Consider the following 22505-nt stretch of genomic DNA (forward strand, 5'->3'; position numbering starts at 1 on the left):
ACAAACATGACATGATCCGCCTCAACAACTGCATCTCTGGCCCACTTTATCCTCTTAGCAGTGAGAGGACAGTGAGGCAAAGCTGCATCAGTGCAGGACATGAGGATGGAAATGCTCGAAGGGGAGGTTTCAGTTTGTGCTACTTCTCAGAGGCAGAAACGGACTTAGCAAAAGTCCAAAGTGTTGGTTACAGATATTTACTGTGTTCTTTTTTTTCTTTTTTTTTTTTTAAGGTGGTACGAAAAATGATGTGGCTGATGGACCATGTGTTCAAGTACACCAACTTTGGCCTAGTGTCCCTCATTCATGGGGATTTTTTCATCAGACAGGTAAGAGACATGTTTCACTTTTTACATTGTGTCATGTAATTCTGGTCCCCACACTTTGTATTTAGCCATCAATATCAACACGCTCTGTTACATCCTTAAGCTGACCAGCCCCTTTTTTGTGGTTTGCACATTAGCCTCACCAGCAGAACATGTCACTGGAGGATAAAAGACTTTCCTTCGCTTGTCAACACCTTGTTTTTCTGAGAATCTGAGGGTTAAAACCACAGACCTTTAGACCATAATACATCTCATCCAACCTCAACAGCTAGAGGGCAGTTTTTGCTGTGCTCTCCAAAGTTTGAGGTTGAATCCATCAGCAGATACATTCGCTGTGTTCCTGAAGCCTCGGTGTCATGAGAAAGGTAACTGGTGTGGGAGCGCTGTCTGACACTGCTGGCTCAGACCAAGACCTTTCGTTGTGGGGGCAGCCGAAAGAGAGACTCTCTGGAGCGCATGGAGCCTACTGCTGGTATCACACAAGTATCAGTGGTTAATTTGTTAAAGTCACATTCATTAGACTTTCAGGAAGCTTTGTAGATCCAAGCTAAGACAACTAATGACCAACTAACTTGAAAATGGTTCTCGACAGTATGACCAAAAATAAACATTTTATTGTTTTCCTTCAAAATCAAGAAAAAGCGACAACATGATTGAAACAACATTTTGTTGGATCTTATTGAGCTGAAGATCCTCTGTCGTCAGAAGCAACCTACATCATAGACTCAGTATACAGTCCATACTGTTAAAGTACACACTGCAAGCATAATAAAGATTTCAGACAGTGTTAACGGCTTATAGGCTTTACTTAATGTAAAGGACCTGAGTCACATGACACTCTCGCCGCCATGGCGACTGGGAAGGAGGACACACTGTACACACTCAAGACCACTCACACGTTCTGAAGTGCGAAACAAACAACCAAAATGGAGAGACGCAAGGATAACATGCACCCTGACTGTCTAACCTGGTGAGGTGTTGTCCGTGCACACAACTTTGTTCACCTATGTTTTGTCCTGAGATGTTTACACTGTTGCTCATATTTGCTCTGTGTAAACAGGACTTTCTGGCGCCCGGACTGTATGGACAAAGACTTACAAATGCATTTAATTTAATCTCACTTTAAGACCCGAGGAGACCTGTGAGCATGGAAAGGGCCTTTACGTGTCTCATGTTGAAAAATGAATGAAAAAGCCTTTCCTCTCGTGTCTGTTGTTTTTTTTTTAGCAGCAGAAACAGCACAGCGAGAGAGAATTAAATTTTTTTTCTTCGGTCATGGCAACGCTTTGCTGTAGAATTTCACATCAGGGACAGTGCAGGGCGAAGCGCCCTGAGCCTGCTGGCAGTCTGAGCAGGTTCTGGTCATCCCCTGGCATTCTTGTGTGTGCATTCTTGACATCCCTCCTCAGAATACTTCACACATACACGCAGCCAGTAGCTGCCCCGGTCACCCAAAGCATCTGCTGTCCACCCATGCTGACTCCAACACTGTTGTGCTTTCATGGCTGTGGCACATTTATACCTCTTTATTTATTTTTGTCGTTGGGTGAAAGAGCACATCAAAACTCTGCTTCCTGTTCATGAGGATGTGCAAACCTGCAAAGTCTGCAGGTTTTTATCCTGAACACAGTTAAAGATGGCACGTTGTATCACAGTTACCAGCATCTCTTAACACACTCTGTTTCAGTCAACTTATTGGTGTTTCCTACAGAATACAGATTAGATGTCTGTATTTGCAGTTCTATTTACATTGTATATCATTGCATAAGAACTAACTTAATGACTCATGTTTCCTTACCCACACACGTTCTAGTTCTTGTTATTCCTTGTTAATTCTGTCACTCAATTAGGAGACTGTAGAAAAGTCCGTTGAAGCTTCGTTTTGCTTCTCCTTTACATGGAGCTGCTTTTATACTCATCATTATGGTAATACAGTAGTGCATGGACTTCCTCCTCTGTGCCTTTCAGTGGGGGCTTTCTAGAGAAACATTGCTAAAAGGGTCCTTTGTATGTATTAAATGTATTAGATGTTGCGATTAAAATGACTGAGTTGGCAACATAAGAGTGTGAATAGATGCTCTGCATGCAGCTCTACAGTCCAAGAAGGTGTTACTATTTTGCAAATGAATAAGTTAATAGGTCATCATTGATTTATCTTGGCAGCTCTCTTAAGTATGAACATGATGTGGGAAACGATGAGATGTGTTTTCACACATGCTTTTAAAGCTGGGACTGATGGACCTTCGTTGTGTGAAAGTACCAACGACGAACCAATGATTCTGTCATCATTTAGCTGATTCCACAACACCACGTCAAAGTGGGACTGATAGGATTTACTGCAGAACTATCCTGTTTGTTTTAGCCTGGTGGGCCTAATAAAATGTCAGCCGAGTGAATATTCAACTGACTAAAGCATGTGGGCGCTGAAATGAAGCTGAACCGTTTGTTCACATAAGACAGACGACCTAACATCCGACTGTGGACGAACCAGCAGATGAAATTAGTCCAATCAGATCCTCAAACATCGTTATTCTATACATTTGAAGAGAAAAAGGTCCCGCAGATTAAAATAAGCAGAGTGGTTTGCCTTTTTTCACAATTTCTCTGAAAGCACCACTGTGAAGTACGCTTTTCGTTAATTCCGTAGCTCATGAAGCTGCTTATTGCTGTACCTTTTGGTGTTGCAGCATAGATGAACAAGTCTCAAGGCTGAAAAAGCAGCCTTGAATGATCACAATAAGACTGTTTTTTGTATGATGTCAGATGTTATACATGATATATTCCATTGTCCCTCAGGGTAAAGCTCACAGAGACAAGCAGCTGGTTTACCTGAAAGATCACCTAGACAAATACTACCACAGCCGTGACAGGAAGTGGATAGTGCTGTTCCCCGAGGGTGGCTTCCTTAGGAAAAGGCGAGAAACCAGCCAGTTGTTTGCCAAGAAACACTCTCTCCCCCACCTGACCCATGTCACGTTGCCTCGTCTTGGGGCCACCCACGTCATCCTGAAAACCTTGTCAGCCCAGCAGGAGAACGGCAGTGTGGGCAGCGACGCTGGGACCCCGAACCAGACAGGTACCTAAAGCACACACATGCTAAAAAACTAAGGCTTGAATCTGAAGACAGATGGTTTTGTAAGCAGTTTATTTGTCCTTGCATGCTGATATTTGGAGGTGTTTTTTGAAGATGCTGAAGTAACCTTTTTTTTTTTTTTCGTTACTGAGGTTTCTGGGTCTCAAAAAGTAGAATGCTATTTCCGGAAAAGTCTGGCAAAGATTTCTTTCCTCCTTCACAGTTTTTGTGAACTCTTCCCTGCACACAGCTCACTCTAGTTCTTGATCAAATGTTGGTTTCATGTCAGCCACAGGGCCAGGGATAAAGCTCGCTTCAAACATGCAGCAGCGTTAAATCATCCCCTCCTCTGGGAGCCCTGCTTTAAATGAGAGGCGACTTGTGGTAAAGATGCCAGGAGTAGAAGGGGGTGACATGCGCAGAGGTGCCAGAAATTGCATCAGTGTTCCTGAAAACCCCAGTGGTGATTTGAAAGAGAGTAATTCTTTGCACCAAGAGACCAGCCCTAAATACAGCCAGAGAGCAGGAAGATAACATTAGACTTAACAAGCTTGGAAAGGGAGTTGTTTTTTTGTTTTATTTATTTATTTATTTTTTAACTGATTTAAAGCCTTTTTTCCATTTTCAAAGAGAAAAATAAAATACAGAATTAAAGGTGATTTTAATTTCTAACTCTCCTGGATATATCTAGATCCAGATGTGTCATCACATTCTCTCCCTTTTCAGTAACGGAACGTGTGTTTTTGCAGATTTACAGGTTTCTTTTTTACTACTGCTACATTTATCATTAAGTCCCAGATGCTGTCCTATCAAACCTTAAAATATCTTTAAAGGTTCAGTATATATTCTCCCAAAATATGTTGAATGACGAAGAACATTAATGTGAATCTTTTTTAGGAGTTCATTAAACAAAAATCTTCCTGCTTGGATGTCAGTGTCTTGCTTCGACAGAAATGCTAATAACCTCCTGAGATCTTGATTGTGAACTCATGCTGAAATCAATGTTTAGGTTTGTACTTGGCAAAATGATCCAAATAAAAAACTTGGTGAATCTGCTACTCGAGAGCTCCTCGGCAGAAATTGCAGTGTTAAAACGGCCATAAACATACTGATTCAAAGAGTCCCCCATGGCTGTGCACACTGCACTCTCGGTTTACCCAGCGGACTCTCCTGGCTTCTGTTCAAAATCCATTTTAAGGGTGTGCTGTGTTAATAGTAAACTGAAGAGACGTTGGGCGAGCATTATTGTGAACTTCAGCCCTCCTCTGGTTTGCTAACACAGCTCTGCATCCTACAGCTTCAGCACTAAAAGCAAGATGTTGTCTCGCTCTCTGCAGAACAGACAGTCAGACCAAAAGAGAAAGAGCTATAGAGGCGTCTATGGAAAATTTACATGAAGATCAGCAGATTCACAGCATTTGTCTGTTTTGTTTTTTTTTGTTTTTTTTTGTCATTCAAAATAAATTTCATAACCTTCATCAACAAACACTAATGAAAGCAGAGATTTACAACCGCAGGGTAAAAGCTATTTTTAGAATAATTTCGACATGTCAAGCTAATTCACGTCTAATCGCACATAATGTTCTTCCCTGATTTTATGGCGCTACGCTTCCATACAGTGTCCCAGTGCTTTATTGCTTTATGTCCACTCCTCTGTTACAGCAGTTCAGGAGGGGGGGGGAAGTCGGCTGCTGCATCAGGGCTCGTCCTTTCACTTGAATGTAGCTAATGGCGTTAAAACGTAGGGCAAGAAAGCTCACATACCCAGCAGAGCGCAATGTCCCTCAATGTCCTGCGCTGTGTTTTTGTGTGTCCCTGATCAAAGGCATTGCTCCGTCTCCCTCTTACCCTCCCTTATGCTGTGCAGAGGTGCCCAGAGCTTGCTGACTCACTCAGAAACAAATGGGCCACGTGGAGAAAATAGGATTTGATGTAAATATGTGTGCCGTTGTGTTTCTTCCATGCAATGTCATCCAAGCTAAATGGACTACTCTGTGCGGATATAAAGCACAGAGGTCACTGGTGGCCGCTGTATCTCAGGCTGCAGAGGCTCCATGTACCTTGAAGGCTGATAAGGTTTATGTGTTGTTATAAAACTATATTTACAGTTGGCAGTTAAGCAAAGTTTAAACCTGTGACTCATTTAGGGTGGTAAAAGAGCAGCGTGCGACCCATAGGTAAGCAGGTTATTATCCACACTTCAGCTGGTAGGAGGAGACAGATGTGGACAAGCGTTTTAACTGGCCTGCAGAGTGGCCTGATCGAGAGCCAAATATCTGCAGTGTCGTTCCTTCCTCTGCCTGTTTACAGATGACAAGCCCTGTTCAATGTCATTTCAAATGATCATGGCTGCTGTTATTACAGTATTGTTTGTCACAACTTAAATGTCGCCAGCGATACCTTGGCACCGGCCTTTTTTTCTCTGGCCTTTGAGAACACTTGGACCGAGATCTGTTTCAAATTACTCACCCGGGGATAACTGTGGTGTTTGCCACTCCCATCAATGCCAAAGATTCCTGTATGTAAGGGATTGTGGGGGAAAAAAGAAAGAAATTAGCCAGCTTGTGTCTCACCTGCGTCATTCTGCCCCCTATATTTAGGAAGGCGAAACACCTGAAAATAACATGTTAGGCAAACAAAGTTGTGCATTCTTAAAGGTCAGGCTTTACTACAGCCAAACACATTTCTTATGAAGGTTGAAGACAAGTTGGCCTTTGAGGTCCTAATTAGAAGCAATAGTCAGACTGTGAAACTGGATTAGACAGTATTCAGTGATGGTAATTACCAAGCAGAGTAGAACCGTGAGAGCATAAACAAACTACGTCCTCTCTCAACCCTGGAAGGAAATAAATAGATATCCCCACAGAAAGATCAAGATGAAGTCAGTGTTGGAACTGCAGTACAATGACTACGACAGGAAACGCACACACAATTTCACTATGATACAGATGAAAGATAATATCTGACAAGCTATAGTTTGATCAGTGAAGTGGATGAAAAACCATACCATAACCTCTGGTAGCGGTAATGGATAAATAACCACATAACACTACAGCAACAGCAAACTGAAAGTTGGCTCATAAAATCTTCTCATCAGCATGGATGGCTGAGCTCTGAGAAGTTATAAGTAAACTGTTGCAATGATCTCGAAAAGACTTTTGAAGTCACTATAACTTTGCTTCAAGTTGGAAGTTAAAGACAAAACCATAAATTGACCTGCTTTTCCACAGCGGTAAATCAAGCATTTTTCACACCCGTTTCAGGTCGATCAGGGAGGTCATGTCCGATAAACTGTTGTGCTGGAAACAGCTGCTGCAGACAGTCAAACCAGCCTGTAGTGAATAGTCACTCCTCAGCTTCGACACCAGTGTCAACCCTTAACTGCAGATTTTATTACTTAGTTAGTAAAGACAGGCAGATATTTTTTGTGTGACTGTCTGCGAACCATCATGTCTAAACTTGGCCTCCTCTTTAGCAGCGAGAGCACATCTGGGATTTTTTTCTGTGATTGTAGAGATATGAACAGCTGCAGCTGCGCGTCATGGTCACGTGTGTTGGCTGTGGAAAACCTTGCTAATGAGACTTTTAAAAAGAGAACAAATATTTAGATTAAGTGTTTTATTTCAGACGCAAGATGAGCTCATGTGCTGCAGTAGCTTAAAAAATGTTTACAAAAGCGGCAAACATACTGCCATCCATCTGTTTCGACCTCCTGATCATCTCCATGCGAGGCTGAATACAGTTCAGCTTCCTTTTCTCTACTTCACCAGTAGGTGATTCAGTTACACAGTCAGCAAAATTCCTCCTCTTCTTTACAGTTTTTGTAATTATCACGCCTGCTTAGTTGAGCTTCAAACAATATTTTTATGTACTGACTGCTAATCAGGGGAGTGTCTCCTTCCATTCATGGCCACAAAGTCAGGTTTGTTCGCTTGTGTATAGTTCCACATTGACTGGGATATATTTAAAAATAAATAATTGTATAAATCTGGCAATAAGAATACATTTGTGTGTACACACAGTTTAGTGCATCTGGCCTGTGTGTGTGTGGTTGTAGCCAAGCAGAGCAGACAGCAGTTTCAGCTGATCCGTACTTTGTTATAGCCTCACTTTCATGCTCTGTTCGTGGCGCTTCTCCGCTGGCCAAAGCAACACCCAGAAAACTTGATGAGGGCAGTCGGGGAACCACTGCACACCGCTGTGTGTTTTGATATACGACTGAAATAGATTGAGTTGTTTCTTGTGTACGAATGGTTGTGTTATTGATGGTTTTCTCTCTGCTACGGACGTAATTATTCACTAAAATAACACGTTGCTGAGGTCTGATCTTTGTCTCCTGTTAACTTGATCTCTGACTTCTCCTGTCCACATTTGGAAGTGTCCTTTGGCGTGATACTGAACCCAACAATTACCTCCAGTGCATCATCGGTGTGTGTATGACCGATAAAGCGCCCTCAGAGCTGAATAAATCACTGTGCATGAATACGTATTTGTGGCTGTTACTGTGAAACTCTTAAAGTGGTCAGTTAGACTTTTTTTTAATTGTCCATTCACCATACTTTGTTCTGCACCATGCTCAAACTCTTCAAACTATTCAGTGACTGTCAAGTAATCAAAATGATGCAGTTGTGTTTTCTTCTTTCTGACGACATTTGTTTTGAGAAGAACTCTAAGTGACAAGGTATGTTCATTGATTTGTACTAATTAGCATGAACAAGATGTGCTTAAATCAGAGAAGCACTTACAGTTGACCCATAACTGTCTGTTCTCCGCTGCATTGGTATCTCCCCATCACTCTCCTCAACCCTGTGTGGGTTTTTTCTCTATTTTAGATCTATGAAAGGGTTGAAATTGTTACTTATTTGCAATATTTCTTGTTTTACTACCCTGACAAAGTGTAATCTAATAAGGTTTTGTCATATAGCACGTGGCATATTTACAGAAGTCAGTGTGCTTTGGACTGGAAGTGCTTGCTGCACAGTAGCAGCAGACTCGGCTATAACATTAGCCAGGCAGCGAAATAAGCTGCACTGCCTCACACTTGGCTCGTTTTAGTCGCTTGTGCTGACAGAGGATGCTAGTGGTTGCTGTTTTTACATCGGAGTATCCAGCTTGAAGCGAAACTCTTAACATATAGTCAATGTCCACCGTCAAATGTTAAAGAGCAGCTTGCAAGTTGGCAACCTAAGTGAATTTATGTGGAGGAAAGTGAGGCAGAAACTAGATGTATGAATATACAGAATGTACACTAATAACAGAGTTGCCTGTGTTACTCATTTTTAAACCCCTTAAAAAACACAGCCGAGTCTTGACATCATGAAAGCGAGAGCCACCAACCATTAAGTGTTTATTTGTATTTGATCTGGCTCTAAATCAGTGCTATTACTGTTGTGGAGTAAAGAGTGGTCGGACTCGTCGTGTCAGCCTCTTATGGGGAATTTATTGAACAGACCGAACAGAGACATGTACATTTCAGCATTCACGGAAATTCCCAATGACCTCCGTTTTGGGACAACTCTTTATACCTTTCTACATCATTCAGTGTGTAAGTGGCTCAAACCCAATCTCTATTTGGCGCCTGCTGTCTGAGGACTCTTCTGCGTCTTCGTCATTATCTAGATAGGGTTCATTCTGACCTCAACAACATATTCACCGTGCCATATTGCAACATATTCATGCGATATGTGGATCGAGAGTCAAGGTACAATATGTGGAGCAGGGTAAAGGCTTTGCTCTCCCACTTTACTTTAGGATATAACAAATATCACAGAGGACTTTATGTTTGATCATTGGTAGTTTTAGGAAGAAAAAAAAAAACATGATGAGCAGCAATCAGCTGATTTCAGTCACATCATTTTATCCAACACAAACTGATGCTTTGTTTTACAATACCAAGGAGAGGTCCTGATTAATATGAATGTTTGCACATATTGGAAAAGAAGGATTTCCTTTTTTTTTTAAAATCATTTTTCAGGTCTGGGGCTCGGCAGACCCGCTGGTTCTGTGGATGGTGAAACTGCAGCAGCTACGCATGGCCCTGCCTCCGATGTGCCATCTGGAACTCCGTCATTTTCCCTTGAATGTGATATTCCCATCTGAAATGAGCAGCACATATGGACGTTCTTCATTGCAGATGAAAGTCTTTTCACCTGTACAAAAGTTACCGAAGCGTGAACGCTTTCCCTGTTGTTAGGAAATGTTACATAACAAGCAGCTGCTTGTGCATCCAAACCGCAGCTCATTTACTTACAGCCACTTCAACACTTCAACACTGTGATACGAGTATACACTAAGGCAGAGTTTGTGACTTAATGTAATACATTATGAGGAAGAAAACTGGAAGCTTTGCTCTAACTGGCGACATCTTCTGGTTAGTTTTCCTTTGTCTTTTCAGTTAATAAACCTATTAAGAAATTCAGCCTTCATGTTGCCTTTTGAGGGGAATTGTCAGTGTCATCTCTGCCATTCTGGAAAAGAGACCGCTCTAGGACTGGTTCAGACCGGCTTATAATCTGACGGCTGACCTCTTGTCTCTGGAAATTTGCCTTCCCCACCAGCGACTCACACTAACACTTAGTCTATGTGTCCTTATGTGTCCTTAAGAATACGGCACACTTCATATTCTAAAAGTCAAATTCGGTCCTCTGACTGCATCAGATGTGAGATGTTGAATAAGGACGAAACACGCTGTCCTTATTGTGCATCTAGTTGTTAGACTTAATGTGTTTATCTGCAGGTGCGTACAGAGCTGACCCTGCTTAATGTAGATGATTATTCACACATGTACCCTGCAGCTGACTCCTGGATTCTGTCACATGTCTGGCATTCCCTCTCCTGTCACCTTCACTTCTTGCTGCTTTTTTCTCCTCTTTCCTTTTGAATAAAAAATTTAAATAGTTCAAACTTAAACCGGCTAGAATAAACAAATATTAAAACTGTTTATACAAGCAGTGATGCATGCTACTCTTACAACCTGGCCTTTGACTGATGCGTCATCAGTGCACTTTCCAGTTTGTATAAGAAAGCATCACAAGTATTGGACAAAACATACCAGTTTTGACAAATGGTGGCTTATTATGCAAAGTCATTTACAAAGTAGCACCACAACGCCCAACAGTGTGCCAAGATGTGTAATACCGACTCGAGGCTGATGAGAGGAGATTTAACTGTTGTGTTAAATTTCAGTTTTAAATATTTGAAGCACACTCTTTTACTGAAGGCAGCTGGGACGTGGTATTCTTTACCACCAAGTATCGAGAGAGAAAAGCAAGCCTTTTGAGTTTAAATCCGTTTAAAGAAGCGGTTCGACTGAATCGTCAGGTTTGCGGTCTCTTTTGGCTTTCTTACCTGGGTTGACGATTGCTCAGTTGCACATTAGATTTGTTGTTGTGTTGCTGATGATCGGGGTTGCGTTTTTTTTTTTTCATCATACACTTTGGAAATGCACTTTCACTGTTGGTGCTTCTTTGATGGTTTTCAGATTTTGAAACTTTTGTTTACAGATGTTTGCCTTTGCTCGGGGACAGCAGATGAAAATGAGCTTCAAGCTAAATGTGATATGCAGCACGTATTGTGCACTAGCTCTTAAACGACAGTACGAACTTGGCTGTTTTTGAGCTTTTGTTGGTAAGATAAGATTAGCTTTTGGGGTTAAAATATGTTTTTGTTTTTTCACTGTTTATCAAAAAGCCACCGGATATATGTAATGGTTAATCTCCTAAAGCTGAAGAACCACAGAGATCTGACCTGCTGAAGTGACTCTGAATCTGTCGGCTATGAGTCTGACGCTGACCTCTGATCTTTTTTTTTTTTTTTGCATGGATACTTAAATGTCAGACCTAAAATACACTGTAAAGTTTAAGTACGTTTTATCCATTTGTCATCGTGACTTCACAAATTGTATTCTGTGTCTCTGTTTTCTTTCACGACAGCTAACAAACGTAAAGGACTGCAGTGGGTTATAGATGTGACCATAGCTTACCCCGAAGCTAAACCAATGGACATCCAGACTTGGATTTTTGGCTACAGGCCTCCAACAGTCACACATGTACATTACAGGTAAGAATCAGATGTTGGGCATTATCTTCTTCTTCACACATTTGTTCTGACTGCTGTAAAACTGAGACCCGTCGTACTCCACCATGCAAATGTTCTAGGCAGCAAACATGCAAAAAAAACTGACATGAAAATGCACCGGATTACAACACAAGGTTAGTTCAACAATGTCAGAGGGCTTGTGCAAATACAAATATTAAACTTCTCATCCTCGTATGATTTTAAGATGGAAAGACAGCGGCAACAATATTGCTCATTTTATATTTTCTTTGTCTCACCAAACCAGACAAAAATGTTCATAGATTTAAAAGCCACTCGGGTGGTGACTCACTGATGTTTAACTGCATCGAGCCAAAGCTTTTTAGTCCACCTAATGACTCAAAACTCTGCAGAGCTTTTAGTAGTTTGTCAGTAGAACATCTGTGCATAAGATTTTTGGGTGAATTCTTTGTAGTAGGTTGGAAATAAACCAAATCATGTGCTAAAGTAGTTACTTTTTAGCATTAAGGGAAAAGTCCTTTTTGTCCTTGTTACGGTATGCTGCAGAAATAAACATGTTTTTTTTTTGTTTGTATGATATTAGAAACTGTTCTAGTAATTCAATAAAAAGCGCACTAGTGTTTAATGGCTCAGAATGAATTTTTCTCATAATGATGATAAACAAAACTGTTAAAACATTTGGGCCGTTAGATAAACGAGTGATCTGAAGATATCATTTTATTTATCATATGTCATATTTTTTGCAAGTTATTTCAGAAATTGATCAAGACTTAACCATGAGACCTGCTGTATTTTAGTTTTATCGTTTTCATATACTGGAACTGTCTGGAGGTGCTGCTTGTGTAGGACTCTTTGAATGCGATAGATTTTTGTCTGTGTGCAAATCAATGAATGCAAAGTGGTTTTAGATGCTGATATCCATTTATATCATTGCTGAGTTTCAAAAGGCATGTTGTTTTATGGAATATAAATATGCTGGATATGATAGAAGGTAATCTACTCTGTCACAACCCTGTATTGAGAGGTCAATATCATTGCTCTTATGCAAAGCTGATGCAGTTGTCCCATCCTCTTTGCCCGGTGGATTCTCCTCTGGTGTCCGTCTATCCGATTGAGACGACACCGCCGGTGGGATGTTGTTAGATTTTCTGAAGACATGGTTAATTATAAATGTCATCCTCTATGCATTGTCCTGGCAGGGTAGATCAAAGCAGATCAAGTAGTTGTCGTCAGGTAGAAGTCATCCTGACCTCCCTCGGCATGTGTGTTTGCCCCCCTGTGTGCAGGGTAGGAAGGACAACAGAAAAGGTGATTTATGACCCCTGTCTCGCCAGCTCATCTCCAGAGGCTTCTCCGTCCACTTGGGCTATAACTGAGGACTCATTATGCCTGTAATTAGACGAGCTGTGGAAGCTTTAGTTCCACCCCACCTCCAGCAAACTCTAATCAGCCATCGATACAATTAGCCTCCCCGGCTCGCTCAGTCAGCAGCTCTGCAGCTTTGGGGCGGACGGGGAGCCATCCGACCACAGCTGTCCCGATTACACACTCAGTCCCAGCCGCGTAGACAGTGCTGATCATTAAGGAGTTAGACCCATGCTGGTACAGGTGCAGAGTCAACAAGAGGATTAATGTCCCTGGTGATCAAGGGAACAGTGTGGGGGACGGGGCGATATGATGCACCGTGGTGATGGCAGCTAGGGAAGTGTGCCACCCTACAGCCGTGTTTCTGCTCTGTCAGTTAAGGACAGTTTCTACTGTGAGCGCAGCTTTTGTTGATCAGCATTCCTGTAGATAATAAAGTTTTTAATAAAGGATTATCTCATTTTAAAGGGTTACGGTGCTGTATACTGTTTACATTCTAAGCAGAGCACGAGCAGTATGAGTCGTTTCTGTCTGTAATCCTCCAGAGTTCCTCTTTCCGGAATTTATTATTATAAATTGTAATACATGAATCTATCCTAATTTTACATTTTAAAGGCTTTTTACCATACAGGCAAATTTTGATTAGAAAATCGCCAAAGTATACAAAAATAGGAAAAACCGCTGTATTCTCAGTTGTAGAGTCTGCTGAAGGTGCAGATTGACAGCTGTCGGCTCAACAGTAGTGACGGCGCTAATGTACGCCAGCTTGTGTTCACCAAAGAGAAGAGGGTTCAGTGTGAAACCACAAAGGCAAAGATCTGTTTGTCACGTCACAGCTGTGGAATAAACTGTTACAAACTGAGCAGGCAGTTCTGGGACGGAGAAAGTCGCTTCCTCTTATCTTTTAATCTTAGTTGTCTCTGTTTTAAAGTTTGTGAAACAACCCGGTTCTAAAAAGGTCTCTGCAGAGGTAGGTGTCCTTGGCCATTTTCTGCTCTCTCTCAACGTGGCTCCTCACAAAATCGAACTGCCGAATGCAACTCCACTAACTCGAGTTCAAAGGGTATGCGCATCGCTCCATAATACCTGCAGTATGACTCTTCAGCTTGACTCACCTCAAAATTAATCTACCTCTTCTTCATTTCAACATTCTCTGGGAATTTAAATAAGGAGCTGTTCTGCTGTCATATGCCGTCATCCGGGGAAGATGCATTTGCTGGATGAAGGGGGCATAATTGACTAAATGGAGGATAATGCGCTCTAGCTTTTAATGTCACATTAGTTAGGGTGGGGTCATCTTATATTGGGATGCAGTATCATTGATTCTAAATCCTAAATACAGAATTTTTTAAACCGTTTAACCCTCCGACAGGGAAGGTCGGGGGTTTTGAGCTGAAACGCTTAAAGATGAGACGAGTTTACTCCCCCAGAACTACTGAGATTGTTGTCATGCTGTCATACTTTCTTGCAGCTGTCTTCACCAGAAAAATGTCTAAAATGAGGATATCCTTGCGTCACAGAGTGAGGCCGTCACGCTGAGTGGAGAGTCAGCTGTTGGACTTTAACAGTGATTCAGCATTCGTTGTATCTGTAAGCAGAAGCAGGCGTTGGCAGAGTTACCCGTTTAGTGTGGTGTGTTCTCGTATATTTTCTCATATATTTGCATGTTCTACTCTTCTCCAACATGCAGAAGAAGACTAAAAAAAAAAAAAGATGTCGTGCATTGTTTTGGGTGCAGCAGAAGACGGGTCATTTTAATGCGACTGGGCCCTACATACAGCGTCTTCAGATTGTTCTGCGTAAGCCTCGACAGCAGTCCGCTGTGTTATCATTTTATTGGTTTGATTGGGACTGTTCTTGAGCCTCAGCTTCACAATAGGCAGCTGAGTACTGAGCAATATTCTGGATGAATCCATGTCCTCTCCACTTGTTCAAATCCTCCTTCCTCCCTTCTCCAGTCCTCACCCATCAGCTCCACCCTCCCTCTCCTGGTATAATCTCAGCATCCCAGATTGCAGCATCATAAGCCCTGCGTGAATGGCAGATGGGAGAGCTAGGTGGGAGTACAGAGGCCGAACCAGGGCAGAAGTGGGTGTTAAATACGTTGAAATCCTTTCTCCTTTAAATGCACCTTCTCCTCTTTTTTTTTTTTTTGTTTCTGCTGCTGTGTGCTTTTCTGAAATCTGCCATTTGAAAATATCTGAAAGGCGACGTGATTTATGGAGTCTGAGTCTGCCTTGTCATCACATGGTAGCTCCTAAGCTGCACACCTGGCTTTCCCTCAGGCGTGCGAGTTGTTGAGCTTGCAGCTAACTGCTGCTTTTTTTTTTTTTTTCTTTTTTTTTCAGTCAAGCGAGCGAGATGTTTTGTCTGAACACTTTGTGAACACATCTGTACGTAACGGGGTGTAAATTGGCATCCGCTCTCCCCACTCGTGTTTCCATGTCTTACCCACGCCAGTGATGAGTGTGAAAGTGATTGCAGATGGTGTCATGGGATAATAAATGAGTGGAAGAATTGTTTTTTTCTTTTCTTCTTTTTTTAAACTTTAGAACTTGTTGCCATAGAAACACATTATAGGAGTCTCCTCCACCCCTTTAGACTCCTCCAGAATACAAGGATCATCAGCAGAGCTGTAGAAAATATTCAGATACTTCAATAAAGTACTTTCGATTCATTTAAAGTAACTCCGGCGGATCCACATAATGCAGTTCACACAAGAAATACAAACCTAAATGTAACGATAAAATAAGTAAAAAAATATGAATAAGATTTTGCTTTTTAAAGTATTTACATTTTAAGCAGCTGAAACATGTTTGATGTTTTTTTGTCAGCAATGAGCCACTTACCCTGCTTTTGATCTAAATATTCTTGTTTGGAAAGCGCTCTGTGAAGAATTATATGTGAAAGAAAATACGACTTTGGGCACTGCTCATCAACACCGCTGCACAAGAGCTGTGAAGATGTTCATTTTAGGTTATTCGCTGCGAGGACAGATTGAAATATTCCCACCACTGTGTAAGGATGCTCTTATACAGCACACTTAATCAGTTTGGACCTGATTGTAACATTATTCAGTGGATTGGGTCTGCAGCTGATAATCTGCCAAGGCCCATCCATTTTAGATGCAGCATCTTCGTTGGCGTCAGCATAGAGATTCTGGGCTTCTACAAGTTGCATTCATATATCCACTTTTGGGTGTCAGTGCAGCTCCTGACCTGTTGTTACCTTGAATAGAAATTATTCCAGAGTTTCATTCAGTTAAGGGCAGATTGTGAGGAGCACTGATGTGTAATTGGTAATAACTATCGATAGATTAGATTAATTTAGGTTTGGGACTCAGACAGGTGGATTAGTGCACAGTTATGCTGATTTTTTTACATTTTTATGGGGAAACTAAGTTTCTAGAGCCAATTCTCATTCTGAAAAGACTTAATGTTTTTGAGCAACATTGTTTTTACCCCTCGTATGTTTTGTATGACACATAATCTGGTAAATGTAGTGCATTAAAAAGAAATCAAACCGCATTTATCTCTGAATTGCAGCTCAGTAGCTCTGAACAGAAACATTTTAAGTGCATCGCTTGTGTAAATGTTTCTGCAGTTGGTCGTTTGATGAGGCGTACTATTTGTTTCCAGCTAAAATGACCTCAAACACAAACTCTCATAAATAGCAGGGTGTACTGACATGTCTGTGGTTATCCAGTTAGCTTTGGCCACATCCACCTGTGACTTATTGTCCCTTTCAAGCTGATCTTTTGCACAGTTAACGGAGGTTTATGGTCACAATGACAAGGTGAAAGTTTGCTCTAACACTTAGGCACAAAGCTAAGTCGGAACAAAAAAACTGTGATTGGTCCATGTTAGATTTCAGATCACTTTATCATGCAGATTATAGATCAAATAAAAATTCTTCTAATCTAACCAAGAAGTATAGGCCCTCTGGGGTCTATAAGGTTTCAGTCACAGTGAATCATTAGTGCTGCATAGAACTGTGTGAGGGAGTCAAATTCTTGTCATTTTCAACAAATCTGATAGTCTTTACTGGAGCTTAAAGACGCAGTGCAGCTCCAAAGAATGATGCAACATCTTTATAGCATCATGCATGGCAAGGGGAGGGGGGTATTTTTCTATACAGCTGTTCCTCTGATAAATGCTTTTTGCATCTTTTAGTTTGTGTTGTTTAATGTGGTTTTATTGTGCTCCAAACCATTTCCTGGAACACAGAAAGTCTTGACAGAGAGGAAGCAGGTTTAGGACTAAATGGAGCAATTAATGATCGGACTCCATCAGACTTAAGAGTCTGTGTCGAGCGTGTGGTTTGTTTGGGGATCTCTTCAAACCCCGAGGGAAATCACTTCAGTATTGCTGTTGTGTAGAATAAATACAGAAAATATGTCTTCACACTTTAATATACTTGTACGTCTTTTAATTGTTGCTTTGTCATGCGCAAGTTACCGTTATCCATTGGAGGATTGAGGGAGATAACTCAGAGGTAGTAGTCATCACCCTAATGAGCAACCTTATATGAACTAGACAGATACAGGCAGCAGGAGAGGAGACTGTCCCAGAGCCACACTGTGCTCAAATCTTCATATTCACAATTTGTAACCTGTGTCCGAGAGCAGGTCTCCCAGCGTCTCTTTGCTTCTCAAGGTTTCGCAGCCAGAGAATTAGCTTCTTATAGAGTCACCAAACAATGACCGGCTTCCCTCCAAAGAGGCTCGTGGAGTGGGTGGACTTTTACTGCCAGAGTCCAGTTTAATTAGCTTTCTTGGCCAATTTAGAGTGGAAACAGTATCTCTAGATTAGGAGCTGCAGAGAAGCTAACTGGTTCAGATGAGACATTAAATGTGAAGAACTAATAACTTCTCATTTGCAGTCTTTATTAGCATATATTTTTATGTAGGAGTATAGAAGTTGGGGCATGACATGTAATTAAGGATGTAAGTCATCTGATGCATGTTGTGCTGTTCAACACATGCTAAAAGCCTGACGTTGAAGTTTCCTGACAGTAGAAACTCCAGCTCTGCCTCAGCTGTCTGTCTGTTCGCCAGGGTGTCAGGTTACCACGCAGGCCAGTGCCAAGTGGGTTAGAGTGGACATGAGCGCGCAGCCGTGGCCCCCCGCCAGCACATCGCCACCACCACCACCATCACTATTGTATACTACTGCTGAAACTCTCCACACAGCAAAAACAAATGCCATCATACTCCGTTTCTCTCGGCACGGCCTCGACACTGTACAGCAATGTTTCCTTTTTCACTCCACTGTAAATAAAACTACGATGGCTCATTGTTGGAGCCTGTCTGGCTCGTCGTCACATTCACGATAACTTTGCACCTCGCATGCATGATGGCACTCTCGTAGATCACAATGTTTGCTTTCAGTGAGCCAAATTAAATTACGTTGTCTGCAGTCTGAATTTCAACCTGTTGCACGTAAGTAATAGTAAATATGGGATCTCTTCTTCTGTGGTTTTTGTTGCTATTCGGATTTATATAATATTTTGGGTAAAGGCGGATCTCAAAAGTCCTTTTTTCTCCTGATTAATTCTTGAATTGTTAATCTTGATTTGAAAATCTTTTATTTTTTAAAATTATGTTTGTTTTCTGTAATATGTCGGACATATAAGCTCCTTGTTGCTAGTACAACAAAGAAATTAGCAGTTTGAGTGCAGGAGAAGGTCTTGGACTCAGTTTAGCTGAATATTTATAGTATACTAAAGTATAGTGTATTTATAAGACTTCGAGCCAAGCATGTTTAACATGGACTTCATCTCATAGCTAATGCTTCGGCAAGTGTTCCCTTTTCAAAATTAGAGTCGTGAAACATGACATTTATAACACGCTTTAAAACCATAACTGGAATTGGTTCAGCAGATTAATAGAAAGAATGGCTGCAGCTACAGTCACAGATCAGGTTTTCAAGGCAGGAAATGAACCCGGTGAACTTCCCACACTCTTGTAATTTTGGTGCTAAGTGTCTAATCTACATCTGCTTTTGCGGATGCAGCGACAGACACGCTTCTCCAAACAAAACAGGCTGATAAACCAGTGAAAGCGGCAGATTTCTGTGCGCTGCCAAAGCATGTCGTTGTTTGTCTGGACCCACATCAGCATTGCCTCCTTCAACCTCAGCTGTTGTCAACAGCTTCTGCAGCTGCTCTGAACACCAAAGGAATCTGATTCCTACATTAATATTTCAGCTGCAGGAAAGCACTGTGGTAGCCTCCTGCTTCCCAAGGCCCTAAATGCTCGAACCCTCTGATAAGTGGCCTAAGTCGGCTTTTGTTTCCCTCTGTGCTATCGTTTTACGTTTCAGAGCTCAGAGGGCTCTTGGAGGGTGTAAAACACTCTGGACTCATGCATGTTGCTTTAGATAATTAACCATATTAACTCATTCATTTATTTATGTTTAATGAGACTTTCTTGACTGATTATTGTTGTTAATGAAGGACTCAATTTGCCCCACAGAAGAAGACTCTTAATGGAAGCTAAAACCAGTTTCCAGTTGGAGGAAAACAAAGCTTTTATTAAAGTGGCTGATTTGCTCTTGTAGCTACTTTGAGCCCCTATGCTGTCAGTATTATTACTAAGACTATAGAAGATGGTGGCGTGACTATCATCAGTGCTCATCTGAACATATTTTCTGTGTTTTGACAAAGCAGTGTGAGGGTTTTTTTTGTTTTGTTTTTTACCCCCAGGTTTGGCCAAACTGACTTATTCCGGGGCTTAAAGTTGTTTTAATAAAGTCACCTTTTACTAGAAGTGGTAACACAAATGTGGTTGATCCTCGCCAGTTTGAGCTTGACTTTCAGCAGGTATTTGGCACATTTTTTGGGGACATTTCAGTGGCTCTACATAGACAGGACTCTGTTCAGACTTGCCACAGAGCAGCACCCACGCTGTGAACTGCTGGATGATGAGCCCAAGTTTCCAGAGATAATGTACACCCAAACGGAAGTGTGTTGTAATGAGCAGACCGAGCCTTTTCCTGATTGGGTCATAAGCTTTGTGTCAAAACTTTGAGTAAAACATTTTTTTTTTTTGGTAATAGTAAAAATAACCTCAAAAGTACCTTCTTATGTAGACTGTACACTTCAGGGAATCATGTTAATACTTTTCTGGAAATGAGGGCAAAATAAAAACAGTAAATCTGATGCTGCTTTGTATCAGTTTGTATAAAATTGCTAGAGAAGCCTTTGGGCTTGGCAGAAAATGCGCTCTAGCCCCCTTCAGCTTAGTTAAAATAAGAAAATGGGTACATCTTCAATTATGTCCACTGCTGAACATCAGTTTTCTCTAAATATACAACAAAAAAACCCATCAAATCCTCACATTCAGTTTTCCGAATGACCTGACACTCAGTTCATTCAGATTAGTTGCTAAATGTTCATTTTCTAAACTCATCCTTAGAATTAGCGCATTATTATGGAACACATTAGACTAATCTGGCACATTTAAACCCACACTTCTCAATACTCCCTGGTGTTTTTAAGAGGTTTTGTGGACACAGATCCACGTAACTACAGATGATCACTGCAATATCTTGCCTGCAAGTGGCATCTGTAGAGTCACTTCTTTCTCTTAAATTGCTTTTTAATATATGCTAATCGATTCAGCAGTCAGTACACTGTTAGCAGAGTACTCGCCGCCTCCCTCGTGTAGAGGCTTTGTTTTCTTTTGGCACAGATGCACTGTGGACATGGTCTGGTCAGAGATATTGAGCTACTGTTGAGGGCCGAGGAAACGCTCGTCTGAGGGAGGAGACTGTAACCTCTATTTGAAGGTGACCAGCAGCTGCCCGTGTGGGAGAGCAGCTTACTAGAGACCCCTTCTGGCTAGAGACAAGATTTCATCAGCACTCGTGATAGTGACCCTTTGTTTTTGTTTGTTTGTTTTATCAAGCATCCATTGTTCTTTTGCTGTGTCAGCAATTCAATTAGTTATAGTTGACTTATAGTGGTTTCTTAGTGGTGAGTTTATGTCCTTCAGAAGTGGTTAATTTGAAGAAATGATTAGTTAGAAATTGATGGCTTAACGGTACTCAGGCTAATGATTTAGAAATGGCTTATTTGGCTCATCAGCTCTCAGTAAGTTGGATTTTTACTTTTCTTTCCTGATGATTAAAGTTACTCCCTGATATGCTTATTTAAATCTTTTATCTTTCAGTTTATCTTTTCATCACGTGTCTGTGGTTTAGCACTTTTATCTCTTTTCACTTTTCCAGTGAAAAGAGATAAAAGAAATGTTTAAAAAGTGGTGCATTTTCCCAACATGACGTCATCAAATATGAAATATATAGCTTACAGTGTTAAACAGCATATTACTCAACCACAGTCGGGTAAAATAAATAATAAAAAGTTGTATCCTCGCAATATTTTGCCCGTATTTTCAAAATATCTTTCATTTTCACCCACCTTTAAAAGGAATCGACATTCTGTTTTCGGAAGCTGTGATTAGGAATGTTTTTGACTTGATTTTTAAAAAAGTTAGCAAATTAATAACAAAGAAGCTTAATTTGGTGTCCACTTGTATCAAAGTAATTTTCTGTGATTACAAGAAGCTGAAATCTTCCGTGTGAAAAGCTGAGTTAATGGATTTAAACATTCTGCTGCTCTCTGACTCCCTGCATACTCGATGGCTAAACTGATTGAATTATTGCAGTCAGATTTTTCTGACTTGTTCTACCCACTCATTTGTGAGTCATTTCATGGAGCTCCATGAGTCTGTTAGCTGTCGGGGCTCCCCTCAGCACTTCTGTCTCTCTGTGGCACTGATGAGGCTGCCAGCTAATGGAAAAGCAGCAAACACAGACTGCTGGAATAGACTGGAGTCTGAGGAGAGCTGTGCTGCTCCGGGACCTCAGCTGACTCTCTGGGTTTGGACTGCAGCTTCCACCGCAGATCAGCGTAGACGGTCTTTTCTGAGACGTCAGTGAAGCATTTTAATGCCTCATCTCTTCTCCCTGTCTGTCTGTCTCTCTTTTCCTCGTCAGGATGTACCCAATAAAAGAGGTTCCTGTGGAGGCAGAGGCCCTGACTGACTGGCTGTATCAGAGGTTTGTGGAGAAAGAAGACTTACTGGCCCATTTTTACGACACAGGTACGTCCAACCCTGTCAGACTGGTTCGTATCAAGCTGATTTCAGCAGCCATTGTCTGTGATGTCATCATTTTCAAAAAAGCCTTAAGTGTATATTATTTAAAGTAAATTGAGTTGCAAAATTAGACCCTCAGTCATGAAAATAAAATAGTATTTTTTTACATTTACAACCGATGCAGAGACCAATATGTGGTAACTAATACATGTTATTTTGAGCAGGATGACACCACTAAGGAAAATAAGTAAATTAGAGGATTTGGTCAACATTATTCAGGAAGAAAGTCGGCTAGTAAACGAGTCAAGAATAAACCGGAACCATATTTGTAGAAACATACCCTGTAGAACCGTTTGGACTATGTTTGTCTAGTGTTGGGTAGGATCTCTTTCGAATGAATGCATGTGATATACATCCAATCCAAGCACTTGAATAAATAAAGCTCCATATTCAAAGCTTCAGCTCCGTCTGCTCTCGTTCTGTGAAGAGATTATGATTTTAAAGAATCGTCCCTTTCTGTAATTTTCAGGTTATCATCAGCAGGTTTAAGCATCTTTAAAATCTGCAGCTTAAAGTCCAGGCTAGT

The 22505-nt window shown here is 41.2% G+C and overlaps 2 protein-coding genes across 4 annotated transcripts in view; one reads left to right on the forward strand and one right to left on the reverse strand.

Moving 5' to 3' along the window:
* Positions 1–22505, forward strand: part of lpgat1 (lysophosphatidylglycerol acyltransferase 1) — a 45302-nt gene that overhangs the window by 19018 nt on the left and 3779 nt on the right. For all 3 annotated transcript variants that reach the window (XM_072362930.1, XM_072362931.1, XM_072362929.1), the window contains exons 4-7: positions 234–329; positions 3123–3402; positions 11331–11457; positions 21819–21925. In XM_072362930.1, the coding sequence (XP_072219031.1) occupies positions 234–329; positions 3123–3402; positions 11331–11457; positions 21819–21925 (610 nt within the window). The remainder of the gene's footprint in view (positions 1–233; positions 330–3122; positions 3403–11330; positions 11458–21818; positions 21926–22505) is intronic.
* The window catches only part of znf106b (zinc finger protein 106b), a 154286-nt gene continuing 135257 nt past the window's right edge, over positions 3477–22505 (reverse strand). Inside the window, exon 22 of the mRNA XM_072362926.1 lies at positions 3477–3487. The gene's annotated coding sequence lies outside the window, so the exon portion shown is untranslated. The remainder of the gene's footprint in view (positions 3488–22505) is intronic.

This window comes from Leuresthes tenuis, unplaced genomic scaffold (assembly GCF_036924035.1).
Source record: "Leuresthes tenuis unplaced genomic scaffold, fLeuTen1.0.hap1 SCAF_13, whole genome shotgun sequence".
In the NCBI taxonomy this organism is placed as follows: domain Eukaryota; kingdom Metazoa; phylum Chordata; class Actinopteri; order Atheriniformes; family Atherinopsidae; genus Leuresthes; species Leuresthes tenuis.